Genomic DNA, 16,531 nt, shown 5'->3' with positions numbered 1-16,531 from the left:
TGAAGTTTCAAGATTGAAACTTGAAAGACTTTTTCCCTTCCATGTGCCTTTTTCTTCAGAGGTATTTTTAGTTTGGGGACAACTTAAATAAGTAGTTTATAATTACCAGCAGTGACATAACTGTCACTGTACTTCATTTGATAATCTGAGGATAAAAGCAAGTTGCGGTTTGCATGGAGTCAGCGTATTGAATCTTGTCACTTATTAACTCCTATGTGGGTGCAAACATACATGGGTTAAAGTCAGTCAATGTTTGAAGCCTTTCTCTTAGCTACATGGCATTGTATTTGAATGCTGGGTTTAATTATGAGAATAATAGCAGCAGTTTAAATGTTGATGTAAACTGTATAAGGAACACAGATTTAGATCAGTTGTGTGACAGTATGTATTTTTACTAGTTGATATTACTGTAGTAATTCCACTACTGATTCCAGCATACATTGATACGCCCAGGATGACAGATGACACTTGCACACAAATAAATGTTTCGAATCGGTGATTATAGAACATTGTGTTGAAATTAGGTCTTTTCACTTAATGGCTGTATTTTTATTAAGCTGTGCAACTGCTCTCCCATTACAGATTGGAAACGGAAAAAGTGTAATGATGTTTAACAGTCAGATTGACTGATTATTTTATCCCTGTTCTTGGGTGGGTTTTGCTAATATGAGGTTATGAGTATTAAATGGAACATTTCCTTAAGGAGAATAGATCTCTTGAAACTGCTTGATTATCCTACGCTTTCTTTGAAAACCTAGTACATTAACTGACCATAATGTTATATTCATTGGAATCTGGGGTTTGGAAAGCTGTGCTAATTTTAGTTTTTTCTGTTCTTGTAGCTTAGATATCAACATGGGCTGAGTACTCCAGATCTAAGGCAAACTCTTCCTAACCTGAAAAACTTCATGGAGCTTGGGCTAATGGTTAGATGGTAAGTATTTTTTTGTAATTAAAAAGAAGTGGATGCTACAAAAAATTTAGCTGTAAAAATTTGTCACAAACAAGCAGCTCCTCTTCATAAGAGTTAAGCATGCTCAGTGAAGATTGTGACTTCCCCGAAATACAGGCCATGTAAGATGTCCACAATATTCTACTATTTTCTTCTGCTGTTTTAATATCATCCATGTGATGGGCCCACAACACTTCTTGCAGGAGTGGGGGGGGTGGGGGAAGACTGTTTGAAAAGCCATGTTCTTCACTAAAGGGAGGTGAATGAATCATTCTCTTAAGACTGTATCTAAGCGTTGGTAGCAGAGGCACCTTCTGTATTATGATAGTCCAGGAGGGTACAGAGGTGTAACAACCTTAGCAGAACAGATCTTAGCCTGGTCAGTACCTGGCTTCCCGTTTGCTTTAAATGTGTAATTCAGGTGAGCTGCATGGGAACCTGTGAATTATAATCAGCACAATTTGAGTATAACTGCTGCTAATGAAAATAGCTATTGCATGTTGAGTGTTGTTGCTAAATGGGAAGCTACAGTAATTGAATAACTGAAGGTTATAGTAACCTTCCATGGAAATCCTTGATGCTTCCGCTCTGATGCACTCTGGAGGATCCAGACTCACTCTTCGCTGTCTGTATAGAAAATCAAAGCAACAGACTGATTTCTGTGTTACAAGACTAAAGTTAGTGCAGGCTTATCTTGCAGAAGTTGTTTGAGCACGAAGCTTGACCAATTCTCCTTAAACCCACTGAGATAAACTTTAGAAATGTGGAAGGCGATTCACTAGCAAGTGTATTTCTGCAGGTGTTAGGTGCTTTGTATTCTCATTTTTTAATTTATGCTCTTTGAATTGCTTGTGCTCATGCAGCCTCTTACTTTAGACAGTTATTTTGTACTGCATTCTCATCTCCATTCTTTGGGTGCCTGAATCCCACCCAAACATAGCATTGTGCCGTTTTAGGATCCCTAGGTTAATTATTCACTGCCCCAAAGTTGCATAGGTCTTGTGCGGTCCCTGTGTCATACCTGGCCCTGTGCAGATGCCCTGAATGCTCCAAGGTATTGAAAATACCATCCAGTATGAGCTAACCCCACTGGGTTTTGCTGCCAGATGCTCTGGTAATGCTCTGGTGATGGATATGGACTCCCGCGCTGCTTCAGTTGATCTGCGAAATAATTTCTTTTGGCACATATTATGCTAAATTGAGGTGAAAGAGTGCTTCCAGTCTTCCTAAAGGAAACTAGTTCTTCCTAATAAGATAATGAACTACAAAACACTAATAGCTAAACCCTTAATATTTTTGGACTAGTATATGGCTTTTAGGGGAGAGTCAAAACCAAGCTTGAGGAAGTTTTAAATCTGATGTGAAATGACACTAAACAGTGGAGTTAAAGCTTCTTTAACAGTGGAGTTAAAGCTTTCTAGTGCTATTCATATTATATCTGAATTCCTTTCATGTTAAACCAGAAGAAGTAGCAAAGCCTCTATTAGTGTAAGGCAGGCTAATCTCTTGTCGTGTTCTGCATGACAGGTATAGAGGCAGCATAGCATAAGGTGAATTTTTCTGGTGATGGAAATACTTTTCTGAAATTAATGCAGAAAAAGCATTATGTGATAGTCTTAGGTTGAATAACAGTGGGCAAACTCTGCTCTGATTTTACTGTTCCAACGGGGTACTTATTGCTGTATTTTAGTAGGGTCCTAAAACGTTGCTAAGCAATAAAAGTCTCTTCCCCACCCCCCTGCACGCCCCCTGCAATATGTAGAACATGGGAAGAACCACACATCAGTTCTAAAGACAGTGTGTGATCACACATCCTTTTATGCAAAAATAAAATGAAGCTTTTTGTTATTGCTCCATTTGAAAATTATAAGAGCAGGCTTCAAACAGGATTAGTGCCTCAGAGTAGCACAGCCTAATATATCAGACCTTCGGTCAAAAGTTGTACTGCAGTGAGTAACAGTGATGAAAATCCTCTGGGATGTCGTCCTGCCACAGCTATTTCCAGCCCTTATTTCTGTGTCACTCTTTGCCTTTGTTATCTTTCATTCCTTGCACAGAAATTCTGATCCATGTGAACTCTAAGCTAGTGTCCAAATCACTTATTTTGAGAGGAGAGTCTTGGCAAAGGAAGACAAATACAGGAGTAGAAGAAGTATCATCTTTGAGCAATACTGTAAAAAGCATTGCCTGATAGAAATTCAACTCTGCCAACAAAACAGTGGAAGTAAGCAGGCCCTGAGAAAAGCTCAGCCCCTTGTGCAGTTTTTTTCTGTCGGTAATTTCAGGCACAGCTGAAAAGATTCTCCCTGCTTTTCTTCTTATCCACTAGTAAGATGCATAAAGAAAAGCTTTCTTCATTGGGAAAACATTACTGTGAGTTTTCATGGGGTATCCATCACTGCGATGTAAAAATCCTAAGATGACGTGTGGTCCCCTAAGCAAATCTAAAAATGAAGGGCCAAAATACCTAAACCGTGACTTCTGTAGCACTTGCGTGCACTCATCAGTGGAGTGAGAGGGGTACAGGTCATGGATGTCTCCTTCAGTCTTGAGTAAGCAGAGGTGGATGACTCTGGGACATATTAAATGGGAATCGTTTTCAAAGCGTAGGAATCCGTTCTTCTCTTCTGGTGTGCGCTGGCTTTGAAGAACTGATAATGGAAGCTTTAGTTATGCCTTAGAGGTTTTGCCATCATACAACCAGCTTTTTTTTCCTATAGGTGATACACAGTCATTAGCAAGACAAAACACATTTTTTGGCTGGATAATATTTCAAAACATATAGGAATATTAAGCATAGTTCTCCGGGAGTATCACATTCCCTCCTTCCCCGCCATGAATGTCTATGCCTCATTTCCTTCTCACCTCCAAAACTTGTATGAATAGTTGTTCATTTTTAACTTTTTTTTTTTAAGGCTAATGATTCTAAACAATGCTTCTTAGTACTTCCTAATAATATAAATGGAAATGAGGCTTTACAGGGAGTCTAGCTCAAGGGGAAAACTGGCTAGACTCTCATAATTGGGCATTGCAGTTGAGCACATACATAGCAGAGTACAGATGCCCACTGTCTGGTGGATAATATCTGATTACACATATTTAAACAAGCATAAAAGCCACCAGCTGTTAAAATGAAGATTTGAAGGAATTTTTTGTTTTCAGGATACTGTAGGTGAGTCATCTGATACCCTCTGCCACAGACCATAGTCAGTAAAGTATTTCCAGGTTATCCTTCATTTGCAGAATGAGAGTAGGAACGTACGAGGCAGTGATGGGTTTTTTTGATCTACAGATTGACTTGCGCTGCCTGGTTTGTTTGGTTTTGTTGTTGCTGGTCTTCAGTTTTCTTTCTTAGCACTGTAGCTGGGTTTTGCTGAAGTCCTGTCAAATCATAATCACACTGGTAAAAAACAACACTTACACTGTACTTAGTTTCTCTTTGAACAGGACTGGTTTTAACTCCTAGCCCATGAATTGTCCTCATTTTTGCTTTTATTTAGGGACATCTGTATTTCTCTGCAGTCCGTAATGAAATTGAATTTCCTAGGTATTCAGGGTAACTGAAATACATAGTTATTTCAGGCTTAACCTCTTTCTCTGCTAAGCATCAGTTTAGATTTGAGTACAAAGTAGTTTCTTTACCCCTTCAGATTAAAAACAAACAAACAAAAAGACCCCACAGCTTTTTTACAGGAGCCCACCTATTTCATATTTCTGCCAGAGCAATTTTGGCAGTTGTCTTTTGAAGTCTCAGCTTTGGGCTTTCATGAACTCTGTTTTGCCTGGAGATCTGGGGCAGCCCTTGGCCATGTTGAAGGTCTGTGGAGTCTACTACCTTTGCATCAAGGCTTAATTGCGTTGCTGCTGGATCCCTCTGCCTGGTGAGATTTGTGTTGTTTTGGTTTCTCAGGCATGACACTTAAATGATTAATACACGTTTTCACATCCCAACACTCATGATTGATTGCAGCAAGCTTGCAGGTCTACAAGCTCTGCTTCCCTCTTCATATCTCTCCTGGCACCTGTATCCTGCGGTGTTTACTTTTCTTCCCCCTTACCCCTGCTGCAAAATATTATTTGTACTGTATGTAGATGAAATCAAGACAGATCTGTTGGTTCCTGCACACACTGTTATGGAGGCTACAGAACTGCAAAAGCTTATTTTTCTGATATCAGATCTGCTTGTTGACTCTTAAGGTGAAAGATGATGAGCCAAAGTTGTTGTTGATTTAGACTATCCCAGTTGTGGTCCCCCAAATCTTTTCTGCTTCCTTTTGGGAAAAATTCTCTCTGTTTCCAACTCTTTAGTCCTGGAGTCTCACTGGCTTCCAGAAAAGCAGCTCACTTAAGATTAGCAAGTCTTTACTTACGGGTAGTCTGTACGTTTTGAACATTGTTTTATTCCTTTTTACATGTTCAGATTTATCTTTCACAAGTCAGGCTCTTTAGATCATGGTTGCATTAAATCAAGAGACTCTTTCATTTTCTCTCCTATTCTTCAGCTTAATTTAGTCTGTGTAACTTTGGAGGGATAGTATTTGTGATTATTAATGGCAAGTAAAGAGCACACTGCAAACTTGAGCAGTCCAGTGAGAAGGAGATTTTTTCCTAGTGAATAGATTAGACAATAGGCTTATCTAATGCTGGCAAATAAGAGATATTCCTTTAGAAAGTCTTGTCTGTAGTCAGGGAGATGTCCTTTTGAGCCTGCATTTGAAAGCTTTACCCGAAAATACTTGCGTGCCAAGGCTTAAATTTGTGTTTCGAGGGTATGTCTTGATTCATACACTGCTAGATTCAAGAGGAGGCTAAAACTTCATGTTTGAGTTAAGAAAACTCTGGTAGCTTAATTTATGAAGATTTTTTTTTTTAAAGCGTGTGTCAGAATTTCTTAGCTGCCAAAAGATGCAGTTTCACCTTAACTTCATATTGGCAGCCTCCCTTTGCAGCCCTGTCACTATTGTGCGTTATTTAACCAGTAATCTCTAAGAAGGTGAGAAACTATTATTGCTTTTTAGCACAGTTGACATGATATTGGCTCGGAGCTGCTCTTGGAGCTTCAAACATTTCAGATGGCTATAAACCAACTTAAACACCTTCATTTAGCGTTCTTACTGCCATGAGGTCATAGTTTGCAACAAAAAAGATCAAATGGTGTTTAAGTTATTTTTTTAAAAGTATTCTCATACCAAAGAGCTGTAGCTGTGGATTTTGGCTTTTGGCCAGACAATCAAGATTTAGTATTTTGACCAGCTGTGATCCAGTAATGTTCCTCAGAGGAAACATTTTGCGGGGAGGAAAAGATACATATTTGAGCCTGTGAATTGTATTCTGTCTCTCATACTGCTTTACAGTTTCTCTGAGCCCCTTGCAGACAGATTAAATAATCACAAGTGAATCTGACTGAAGAAACTTTTTCTTTTTATGAAAACTGCAAACGGATTACAACCAGAATCTGTTCACTAAGAAAATAACTTCAGAAATGTTTGTGTCCTACTTCAATCACTTTATCTTGCCTGTTTACAGCATGGATTCTGTGTCTTGAGCCTTAGGTCTGTAAGAATGCCCAAATGGACTAATTATTGACGAGTGAAAACTAATATTTTGGGGCGAAAACAGCTACTTTGTAGTTTTGCTGGCAGTAACACTTACAGCTGAAGCTAGACAATTATGAATTGGCTTTTGAGATTTGGCTGCAATTGAAACATTGAGATTGGTGATGATGTAATTCTCTTATCTATAATGTCCAATAAATCTGAGGTTTCTCTTCTTTTTTTTTTTTTAATTTAGAAATCCTGCTTCCTTATAGCAATTCAGCGTACGCCTATACGTAACCAGTTCTAGTCTGATTCAGCTTGATGACTAAAAGTCATTAAAGCCTGATGACAGTTCATCAAATCAGTTTTTAGACTCCACTAGTCACAGGCCATTCTTTTTGGACAGGTGTCCACATCTGTTTGCTGTCTCAGAAGATTGACCAAGTAATTGTGGCTGGAAGCTGAACCAGTTCAACCCTAGTAATTCAGGTCAAGGTTGTACCTTAGAGTAAAGGGCTATGCTCCTGCAAGCCAAACTCTTTTCACTGGTGACGATACCTTAGTCTCTAAAGTTTCTGGGCAATTGGATGATAGTTTTCTAATGTGACTTGCTTTTTTTAAATATATTTTATTAATTCCACGAGCTGTGAAGCTGATAAAGCATCTCTTTCTCAGGACTTTGCCTTAATGCAGTGCTATGAATTCTGGTAACAGTACAGCCTTTTCCTCAAGGACAATGCAAATGGAATAGAGACCCTTCGTCAGCTGCTTTTTTTCATGAAGATTAATAGCAACCTAGTATTTCTGAGCTCTGTGCCCCTCTGTAAACATTACTTTTGAACCAAAACCTCAATTTGACTTCTCATTCTCACCTGGAGGGAGGTGATGGAACAGGAAAAGACCCCTTGACTTAACTGCTTAACCCACTGTACCTAGAGGCATTTTGTTTTTATTTTACTTGCCTGCGAGACTATGACCATTGTTCTACTTAAAAGTATACAGAGAGCTATTCATCTTCTCATGTTTGCCTTCTAGAGACTTGTCACTCAGCCTAAACTAGTTGCCTAGGTTGCCCCTGTGATCAAGAGGAGGCATCCTGAGAGGGTGACTGTCCCACTGATCATAAATGGCTCTCAATAGGGTATTAGCCACCCTTCTCTCCCGTGCTAGTTTTCTTTCTCCAGTGACTGTGGAAGGAGCCTAGGCAATGAACTCTTAGATGGCTGATCTCCAAAGTCCTTCATGCGTATTTACTTTTATCTAAATGCCTTAGATAATATTTGATAAGCAGTTAAGCCATTCTATTCACTTCATTCCTGCTTTCTCAGATTTGGGCTGTTATCCCTGTATTTATTCGTGACTGAAGCTAAACCCATCCTATTCATATTTATTGGCAGCAATGGGTGGTTTCAGAAATCTGCCCACATATGTCTCCAGCAGCTTAAAACCTGGTTTTGCAGTTTTAAGCAAGGTCCATTTCATTGCATATAGTTTAAGGAACCTGGCTGCAAGTGCTTTTTGTTCTAATTCATTAGTTTGAACGCTTGCATGATAAATGAAGATCATTCCTGCTTTACTGCCCTATGGGGCAGCCCTTATGTACTCTATTAACTGGGAAGTTATTTTGTAGACGAGGGAGATTAGCTTTGTATTGCTGCTATGTTCAGGCTGTTAGATCACTTAGTATAGATCATTCTGCCAGTTCAACTTACTAAGGAAGGGAAGATTTTTTTTGGCTGCTGGACTAAAGAGGTATTGTTCAGGCATACATAACGTGTTAGCTTGAATAGGCTTGTCATAACAAGCTCTTTAAAAACTCTCCTGGTCCTACAAACTAATTAATTTCTCACCCATTTGCCTGTAAGGCCTAGATTTACAAAGGAATTTAGGCATGTTTCTTTTTAGGAGGAACTTAAATTTACGTGCCCACCGGAACAGTTTGTAAAGCTGCTTCTCTTGAGCTAATTAGACACCACAGTTTTCATGTTAGTTTACTCAGGCACTTACATTTCTTCTGCTGCTGCTTCTTTCTTCTGCTTCATAGAAAAGTTGCTGTTGTGCCTAAATTGGACTGAACAGCACTTGCTGAAGGTAATTTGGGGTTTACCAGTTAGACAGTTTCATGCCATACTTGTCTTCGCCCTTTAAAGAGTCTAAGAAAAATGAATTTGAGCAAGCTTAAAGTACAGTCCAGTGTAACAAATAAGAGTAGCAGGTATTACTCATTCAGATGGTGAACAGGCTTTGCCTTGGGTTTGATCTCTCCAAGAATTACTTGCGTTTTGCACAACAGTGTGCCTCTGCAGCTTCAGGAGCTAGGATTAAACCTGGGATTGCTTTCTGCTCTTCTTTCCCTACATGTCGTCCTCATCAGAGATGGCTTCTACTCTTGTGAGATCTTGCATCTTTGTGCTGCAAGGTGATATATTCAACAGGAGGACCCACTCCAAACATGTCGATAGGCTGGTGTTCAGGCCACTGTGTTTGTAACTTGCCTGGACCCTCTTCTGACTGCTTATTTCAGGCAAGAGGCACACTAAAATGCTGTGTAAAGAGTAGATATTCTTGTGATTGTTTTGAGAAACGCTCATCTGTACTTAAATCCAGGTACAGCTTGAAATTTTTCCTGGGATAGATTTTAATCTCTTAAATGCCCGTTCCAGGGCTGTGGATGGTTGAATAAAATCCAGAGAAATGTCAGAATTTCCTATAAACCCTTCTTGTCATTGTGCCTAGATCAGGAGATAGGAAGCCCTCACTGCTATACTGGGTGATGCAGATCTGATGCTTTGGCGTCAAACTCTTCCCTCTGCAAAGGATACTCTACAGAACAGCTAACATGATGCATCTATGCATCTGCCATCTGTTGCGCATGGGAGAAAAAAAGTTACCCTTTTTTGCCTGTACATCTTGCATTATTCTATCTGTTCCTAGTCTTGCTTTCTATTTCAGATGTGTGGGGCTGCTTCTCTGGAATCTGGAGCCCTTCTGGGTGCCAGTTCAGCAGGAATACATTCCTGTTTGACTCATCCCTGATATCTTGATAGAAACCAAGAAGAATGATATTTATCTTTATTGTTGCAGAGGTTGTAGTACTGGAATCAGTTCTGGGAATAGCCCATTTCTTTTGGAAAGGGATGGCAATAAGTGGCCTTCAAGTTTGAAAAGGAGCTTGTATGAGAATGTTCTCATACACCCCATCTTCTTTTTGAATTGCATACATGCTCACTATTTTAAGTGGTATTAGACAACAGATTTGTCAAATAGGTCCAGACTTAGGAACACATTTTATACAGCTCATTCGAGAGCTGCAAAAAGTAAGTGTGTTGCCCTTTGGATCTTGAATTGACAATACAGTACAAACAAAACAAAGCAAACTTCAGCAATAGGGTTGGTTTTTTTTCCAACCTAAAATACTAGACTGAGCACAGAACCCATTTCTCTTTTTGCCTGTCCCTTTCTTTTGAGCCTCCTGCATTTAGAGCCACAACGTGATGGATCAGCACAGAGCACATATCCAAACTCCTGTAGCACAAAGCTCATCGCTCTCCTGCCTTGAGGCTCCTCAAGACTCATGGCAGGTTTAGGCTCCTCTTAGCAGCAAGACTGGTCCTAGCCTGTGCTTTGGGCTCAGTTTTGTAAGGAAGAGGGGAGGAGGGAGGCCTTTCCTGCCCAGTTCCACAGTACACAGCCACTGCTTGGCCTTGGGACATGCATCTTGCCAACATCTCTTTGGTAAGACATGCAAATCACCATGTTACATGCTATCTCATCCAAGTAGAAGGGAGATAATTCAGCTCTGCAACATCTCTGTATCTGGAATGGGAAAGGCAGCAAAACCTTAGATATCTGGCACTGAAAAGCACCATCGACTTAATTGCCCAGTGTCTTATGATTTGAACAGTGATCTGCAGTAATCGGTTATCACTTGTCCTTGAGGAATTAGTTCACATAAACATAGGATGATGCACCCTTGGACCCAGAGGAGTGTCTTGAATGTAATCTGGCTTTGTGAATATATGCACATCTTGGAATTTGGGTAAATTCCTAAAACTTACCATTTAATTGTAAAGTTTCTAATAACTCGATGCAGAGCAAAGTACCTTGTTTTGCTGCATTTTGCTGTTAAAGCTGAAAACATAGGACTATTTTATTTCCTGTGCTTTTTCTTAAGGAAGATTCAGCAAACCTAGAGGTAATACGAAAAAGTTTCTTATCCAAGATTTAAGATAAACACAGTCTAATCAAATAGATAATACCAAGTATTCATGTATTTTCTGAATCAAGGCTGAAAGCACTAAGCTGGGGGAAGGCGAGGGGAAAACAAACCATCCCCAATATGTGCCTGCAGTGCACATTGCCTAAGTAAAGCTCACAAGTGTCCTGCCTCAGATTCTTGTGTTTGTAGTATTACATAATTCTAAAAATAAATGGTTGATTATGTAGGGGTTGGTTAAAGTATTTTAAAGTCTCTGGTTAGTCAGGGACTTGAGTGCTAGTCTCCAAGACCACTTATACAGCACTTACTAGCATCTGTGGCACATACTGATTTCTGTTTTGTCACCTCTGTTAAGAATGCTCCAAACCTTTGCAAACAAAGCTGCAAATTCTGTGCAGAGTTTGCATTTTATAAAGGTCTGAAACAGCAGTTGAAATCGAAGAAGAAAGTTGATGTTTTTGCTGCTGGCTGCATGTGTGGCGCTTATCTCTACTTCACTGTCCACAACTGTAAATTCTCAAAAGCAGTTTTTCCTTAAGGTAATTTGAGGTTTTTATGGAAGAGAAGGAAGCCCTACGCACGTATTAAGGGGCAGCCTGGGAGGAGGTTATATGGGAGGGGAAATTAAAGAGCAGTAGTCATCCACACTGCCCTCCCACGGGGATACTTATTTTTCAGAGGGACTTTTTGCAATCTAGCTTATCCTCTTTACAAAGGGGAGCAAAAAAACAAAACTAATGTGGAAAAGGATCCACACTAGGGACTGCTCATAACTGCTATTCCAAGATTTTTCTCCTGCAAGACAGATCCCAAAATGTATCAAGCTTTGAGTAGAAGGAGTTTCTTTTAAATTGAGTTAATGAAGGAGACTCATACTGACAGCAGTTGAATCTTGGAGTTATATATTCAGCAGATCACTAATAGCTGTATATATATTTTTTTTAATTTGGAAGAAAAATGAATCGGTTGCATAAGTTAATGTACAACATACTATTTGCATATAGGATGGTGATTATATTTGGATAAGGATTAAACCGATGAAGGAAAATTCACATAACACACCCCAGATGACGTAAAGCGGATGTTCCAAATTATAGGCCCTGAGACAGTGTAAGTGGTCTGTGGAACTGTATTAAATAATAAAATCAAACTTGTAAATTAAGCTTGATTACTTCATGTTCCTCAAGAAACCGAGGTTGACGTTTGTCCAAAAAGTTTTGGAACGATTGGCACAGAAAAGCAGAAGATCTGGCAAAAATAGTCCTCTGCAAATAGCAAAGTTAGTGTGTTTTTTCTCCTTTGTGCAGCTGTCAGGAAAGTCCACTGTTGGAAGAAGTCGCTCTTAGAGGATTCAGCCATTACTACTCACTTTTGAAGAGTTTATGATGGCCCAGTACAGGCCATAAATATATAAATACATGGTCAACAGTAATAATTCGTAAAGTACAGCTTGGTCCTATAAAATGGCGTTAACAGTACGAATTAACATAATGTGGTGGTTTCTTGGGTGATTGACTCTTCAAACCATGGAGCTTTGTAAATGTTCCTACACGATCTTACTGGTTTTCAGTAAAGCTGTCCTCTGGGGTGTCTTCTGTAGTTCATACAGCATTAAACACATTTGGGGTTTTAGCACTTTAGGATACAAGTAGTTGGCCAAATGGAGCCCGGAGTTGTGATAAAATAATTGCTTCAGCCTTTGGTTAAACATCTGTATTGCTTGTGAGCGTGCCTGACAGCTGTGATTTATCCTTTCCTTCTTTTATAGTGATCGACACCATACATCCAATGCAATTCCCGTTCCAAAGAGACAGAGCTCTAGCTTCGGCAGATTGGATATTGGCTTTTCCAGTGGGCTTCCTTCTCCAGATAAAGGACTCAGAAAAAGAGCCAGCACAGGAAACGAAAGACTACAGTACAAAACTCCTCCTCCTAGTTACAACTCTGCTTTAACACAGCCTGTTACCATCACAGCCCATGTAGGAGAGTTAGATAAAAAACCTGGATCGATATCTTCCTCCTTGGATACCTCTATGGACTCCTCGAAAAGAAATGCCAAGAAAGGCGAGGACTTGTGCAGCAGTTTAAATGGAGAAAACGGGAGCCTAAATAATACCCAAGACCGGCAGGAGTCTTTCCTAGGACATACTAGTGCAATAAATGGGGTGTTTCTGCCTGGTGAGTGCTCTGGCACTGCAAGCAACGAGCAGCCCTGTGAGTTTCGTCCCTCGCTCAGCCCTGTCCTTTGCTGCACTGTGGAGCAAGCAGAGGAGATCATGGGGATGGAAGCAACAGGGTTCAGCACGGGAGATCAGCTAGAAGACTTTAACTCCATCCCGGTGGAGCACGCTGTGGCAGTGGAGTGTGACGAACAAGTCCTAGGGGAGTTTGAGGAGTTCTCTCGAAGGATCTATGCACTGAATGAAAACATGTCCAGCTTCCGCAGACCGCGTAAAAGTTCGGACAAGTGAGCTTGGACAGGGATTTGATAGCAGACATTGAGGTGAAATCAGTGATCTGGAATAGAGATAAAATTGCACTTATTCTTTATATTAATTATATAAAAAAAAAAGCTAAAGCTATTCCTATGGTGTTAGACAAATGGACTTGAGCACGATAACACAGGATCATGGTATATTCACAGCCCAGGTAAATTTTGATTCTGCTTCCAGTCCTCCTATGTCTGGTATTTATAATCTGTTGGATATTTTTTTTAGGCATTGGAATCCATTTATAAAGGCTTTCCTGGAAACAACTTCTAGTGCTGATCGGGCCCTTCTACAAATATTTGTTAATTTCTTAATTATTATTTAGAGTTAAATTTATTTTAATCTTTTCAGAAGAAAAAGAGAAGTTAATTTAAAAATACATTTATGGTAAGACCTCTTTACCTTTTCCCATGTAATCCTGTGTTTTCTTGAGCAATGTAGTCAGTGTTACAGAAATACCATGAATTTGTTATAATTGGACAGCTTTCTCTTGGCTGTGCTCTGTAGCCTTTGAAGTTCTAGTTTGCACTGATGGTTCTTCAGTTGGTGGTGTAAACTTGCCAGAGAATGAGCACCTGTGTGATATCTACAGTTTCCTTGCACCTGATTTATCAGAAATGACATTTTTTTTCCCCCCTCCTTTCCTCCATACTCACTGTTCCTACCAGCAGAAGCTTTGAGGACTAAATCCTCTCTAAGGTTTCTCTTAAAAATCTCAGCCTGACCATTCCCTGCTTCAGTTGGGCACAGACCTCATCAGCAGAGACCTAACAAATGCACTACCTAAGTGGGGTTCAGCTACCACCCTCTGAGGTGTCTAACGGGGACAGCGTGCTGTGAGGCACTTCACAGACATCTTCATAAAAACCCGGACTGAAAATGCAGTCAGCACTTTGGAATTAGGCGAATTTGTGGAATTGCTCCACCCTCTGTAGAAAGGAGGCACCTAACATCATTCATCTAAATTAATATCCTTTTAACCATCTGTACTTTAAAGGAAGAAACTTCCAGCGGTTTGCTGGAGGTGCGGTTTGCTGTTGGGTAGGTTACCACTGGCACATGTGTTCAGCTGCACTAATGGGAAAGCAATTTGCAGCCTGCTTTGTGATTCCTGGTATTTGTTTCAGTTTGGATTTCATTGCTCTTGCTTTCTATATTGTGTACCCAAGAATTTGGGCTCAGTTGTGAGCTCTCAAATATAAAAATATATAGCAGAATAAAAAACACTTCATCATGCCTGGCTTTTTTTTCCTCCCTGGTCTATGCTTTCTTTTGAACCAATGACCTAGTCTTTTTCCTAACTTCACCGTAAGGCTAGCCTAAATTAACTTTTTAAAATGTGGATATGTATAATCTCAGCTATCTATTGTCAAAACAAGGCGTGTATGTGAGAACCAATATACATAATAGCACTGTTCTAGAATATGCATTTTTCCAGGTAACACCTTAGTGATTGTATTAAAATTATATTCACATTTTCTTCTGTTAGCTTTTAACGGTTGTGTCTGCAATTGAGTTGTTGGATCGAACCTTTCTACAGCGATTCATTATCTTTGGTCTGTCCCAGTACAGTGTGCTAGATGGAAGCACTCAGAAGCAGAGAACTCAGTAAGGCATTGAACGTGATTCCAGGTGCAAACTTGGGCATGAAGTTGGACACATTCATGAGTATCTTCACCCCCAAATACGCTCCTCTGTTCCAACCTCATGAAAAGCTTCCCTAAAGGAAACACTGCAGGAGCTTAAAGCACTGTCGTCATCTTTGAGAAGAGATAGGTAGGAAATTCTCACTGTGCTTTGGCATCCTGAGCGCCAGAAATGAACACCTGAAATCACAGCGCTTCATTAATGAAGTGGGCATAAGATACTCTGTCCTGTGACTATATCTTGCCATCTTCTGATAGCAGTATAATTTTAGGTGAAATTTGGTAACACTGAGTCAGTCGTGCACCCTCCAGGATGGGAGCCGGCACGCCCAAAGCAGCACAGACCTCCTGTTTGTAGGCATGCTCGTTTTCCTCTAAGGGAAAGGCATTAGCTTGTGTGTGGTGGTGACTTTTCAAAGCAACCCAAAGAGTAGTTGTGAAGTTGCTATGTTTCGTAGGCAAACATGGAGCGTCTCAGTGCAATTAAGCGATGTGTGAAATTAGGTTCATAGAGCATCAGTGGGACTTTGGGGTTTGGTTTTTTTTATTAGGTGAACATTTTCTCAGGTTGCACCCGACCAAATGAAGTCTAGTTTTCCTCCCTGATGTTGTGTTGCTGTTCCTGTTTGAGCCCTGTAATTGTTAATGTGTCAAACACGATGGTTGATTTCTGCATTTGTCGCACAAAGCTTCTTTGACGGGCTTTCTATGGGTGTATCTTTAGTAGGCCTTAAATTGCCCCCAAGTTTCTCTTCCACTTTCATCGCTTTCTACGTAGAAGGTGGTGTGAAGGGGGACAGCATCGTAGGGCTAATTAAAGCATTGGCAAACTTCTCATTGCTGTGAGGATGGGGGATTGTACAGACTGCAGCCACCTCATGGCTTGCTTTTTTGTGATTATTCCCCCCCCCCCGTAAATTACTTTGAAAATAGCGTAGTGGGAGAGAAACAAATCATAGTTTTGAAGGTGAGATGATATATCACAGTGTGCTTTAAACTGTCAAGAGCCTTTCAGTTCCTGCACAGCTGTGACACTGTTAAATGTCTGCAAATGTCTTCAAGTGGAGAAAACATTTCATTGCAATCTTCCCCTCACTAGGAATTCCTAAGATTTTTGAGAATATTAGTTTTGGAGGATCATATCCCACTATATTTTTATAGCAAGCACAACAGCATTGGCTTATCCTTGCTTGACCAGGTATTTAAAATAAGCAAAACCAGAATATCCCATAGTAAATGACACATTAAAACTATGTTGGTAATTGCGGGAAAGCTCATCTGTATTTATAAAATAAAACTGATTAGTATCTCTCAACTTGTGTGTCTTCTCTTAATGGCTCCTTTGTGTTTGTTTTCTTTACAAGCCTGATTTGAACCACACTGTCCTCCCCCGTTCCCTCCCTCCCTCAAACTCTTTGGCTTATTGTTCTTCAAGCCCGTATTGACCAAAATGTGAATATTTGGGCAAGAGGGCTTGCTAGAAGACCTGACTGCCTTGTTGGCTCCAAATCCTAGTTCACACGAGATGGTACTGCAGTTGTTTTTCAGCGCTCCTTCCAAAAAGATGGCACGCAGCTGGAAAAACAGCGTACGGTGGGGCTGGGAGACAGCTGGATTTGCAAAACTTTTATGGATAGTGGAAACGCCGTGTTCCCTCATCAGGGAGGCATTGCTACTCATCCAGCACC

General features: G+C 40.2%; 1 protein-coding gene across 1 annotated transcript in view; it reads left to right on the top strand.

The window, feature by feature from the left end:
- Positions 1 to 16,135, top strand: part of UVRAG (UV radiation resistance associated) — a 97,445-nt gene extending 81,310 nt beyond the window's left edge. Inside the window, exons 14-15 of the mRNA XM_072850926.1 lie at positions 843 to 934; positions 12,477 to 16,135. Of these exons, the coding sequence (XP_072707027.1) occupies positions 843 to 934; positions 12,477 to 13,179 (795 nt within the window). The 3' untranslated portion in view covers positions 13,180 to 16,135. The remainder of the gene's footprint in view (positions 1 to 842; positions 935 to 12,476) is intronic.
- Positions 16,136 to 16,531: the final 396 nt, after the last annotated feature.

Source organism: Ciconia boyciana, chromosome 1 (genome assembly GCF_034638445.1).
Source record: "Ciconia boyciana chromosome 1, ASM3463844v1, whole genome shotgun sequence".
Taxonomy (NCBI): Eukaryota; Metazoa; Chordata; class Aves; order Ciconiiformes; family Ciconiidae; genus Ciconia; species Ciconia boyciana.
The sequence above is the reverse complement of the archived record's forward strand: the minus strand, read 5'-3'. Positions and strand labels throughout refer to the sequence as shown.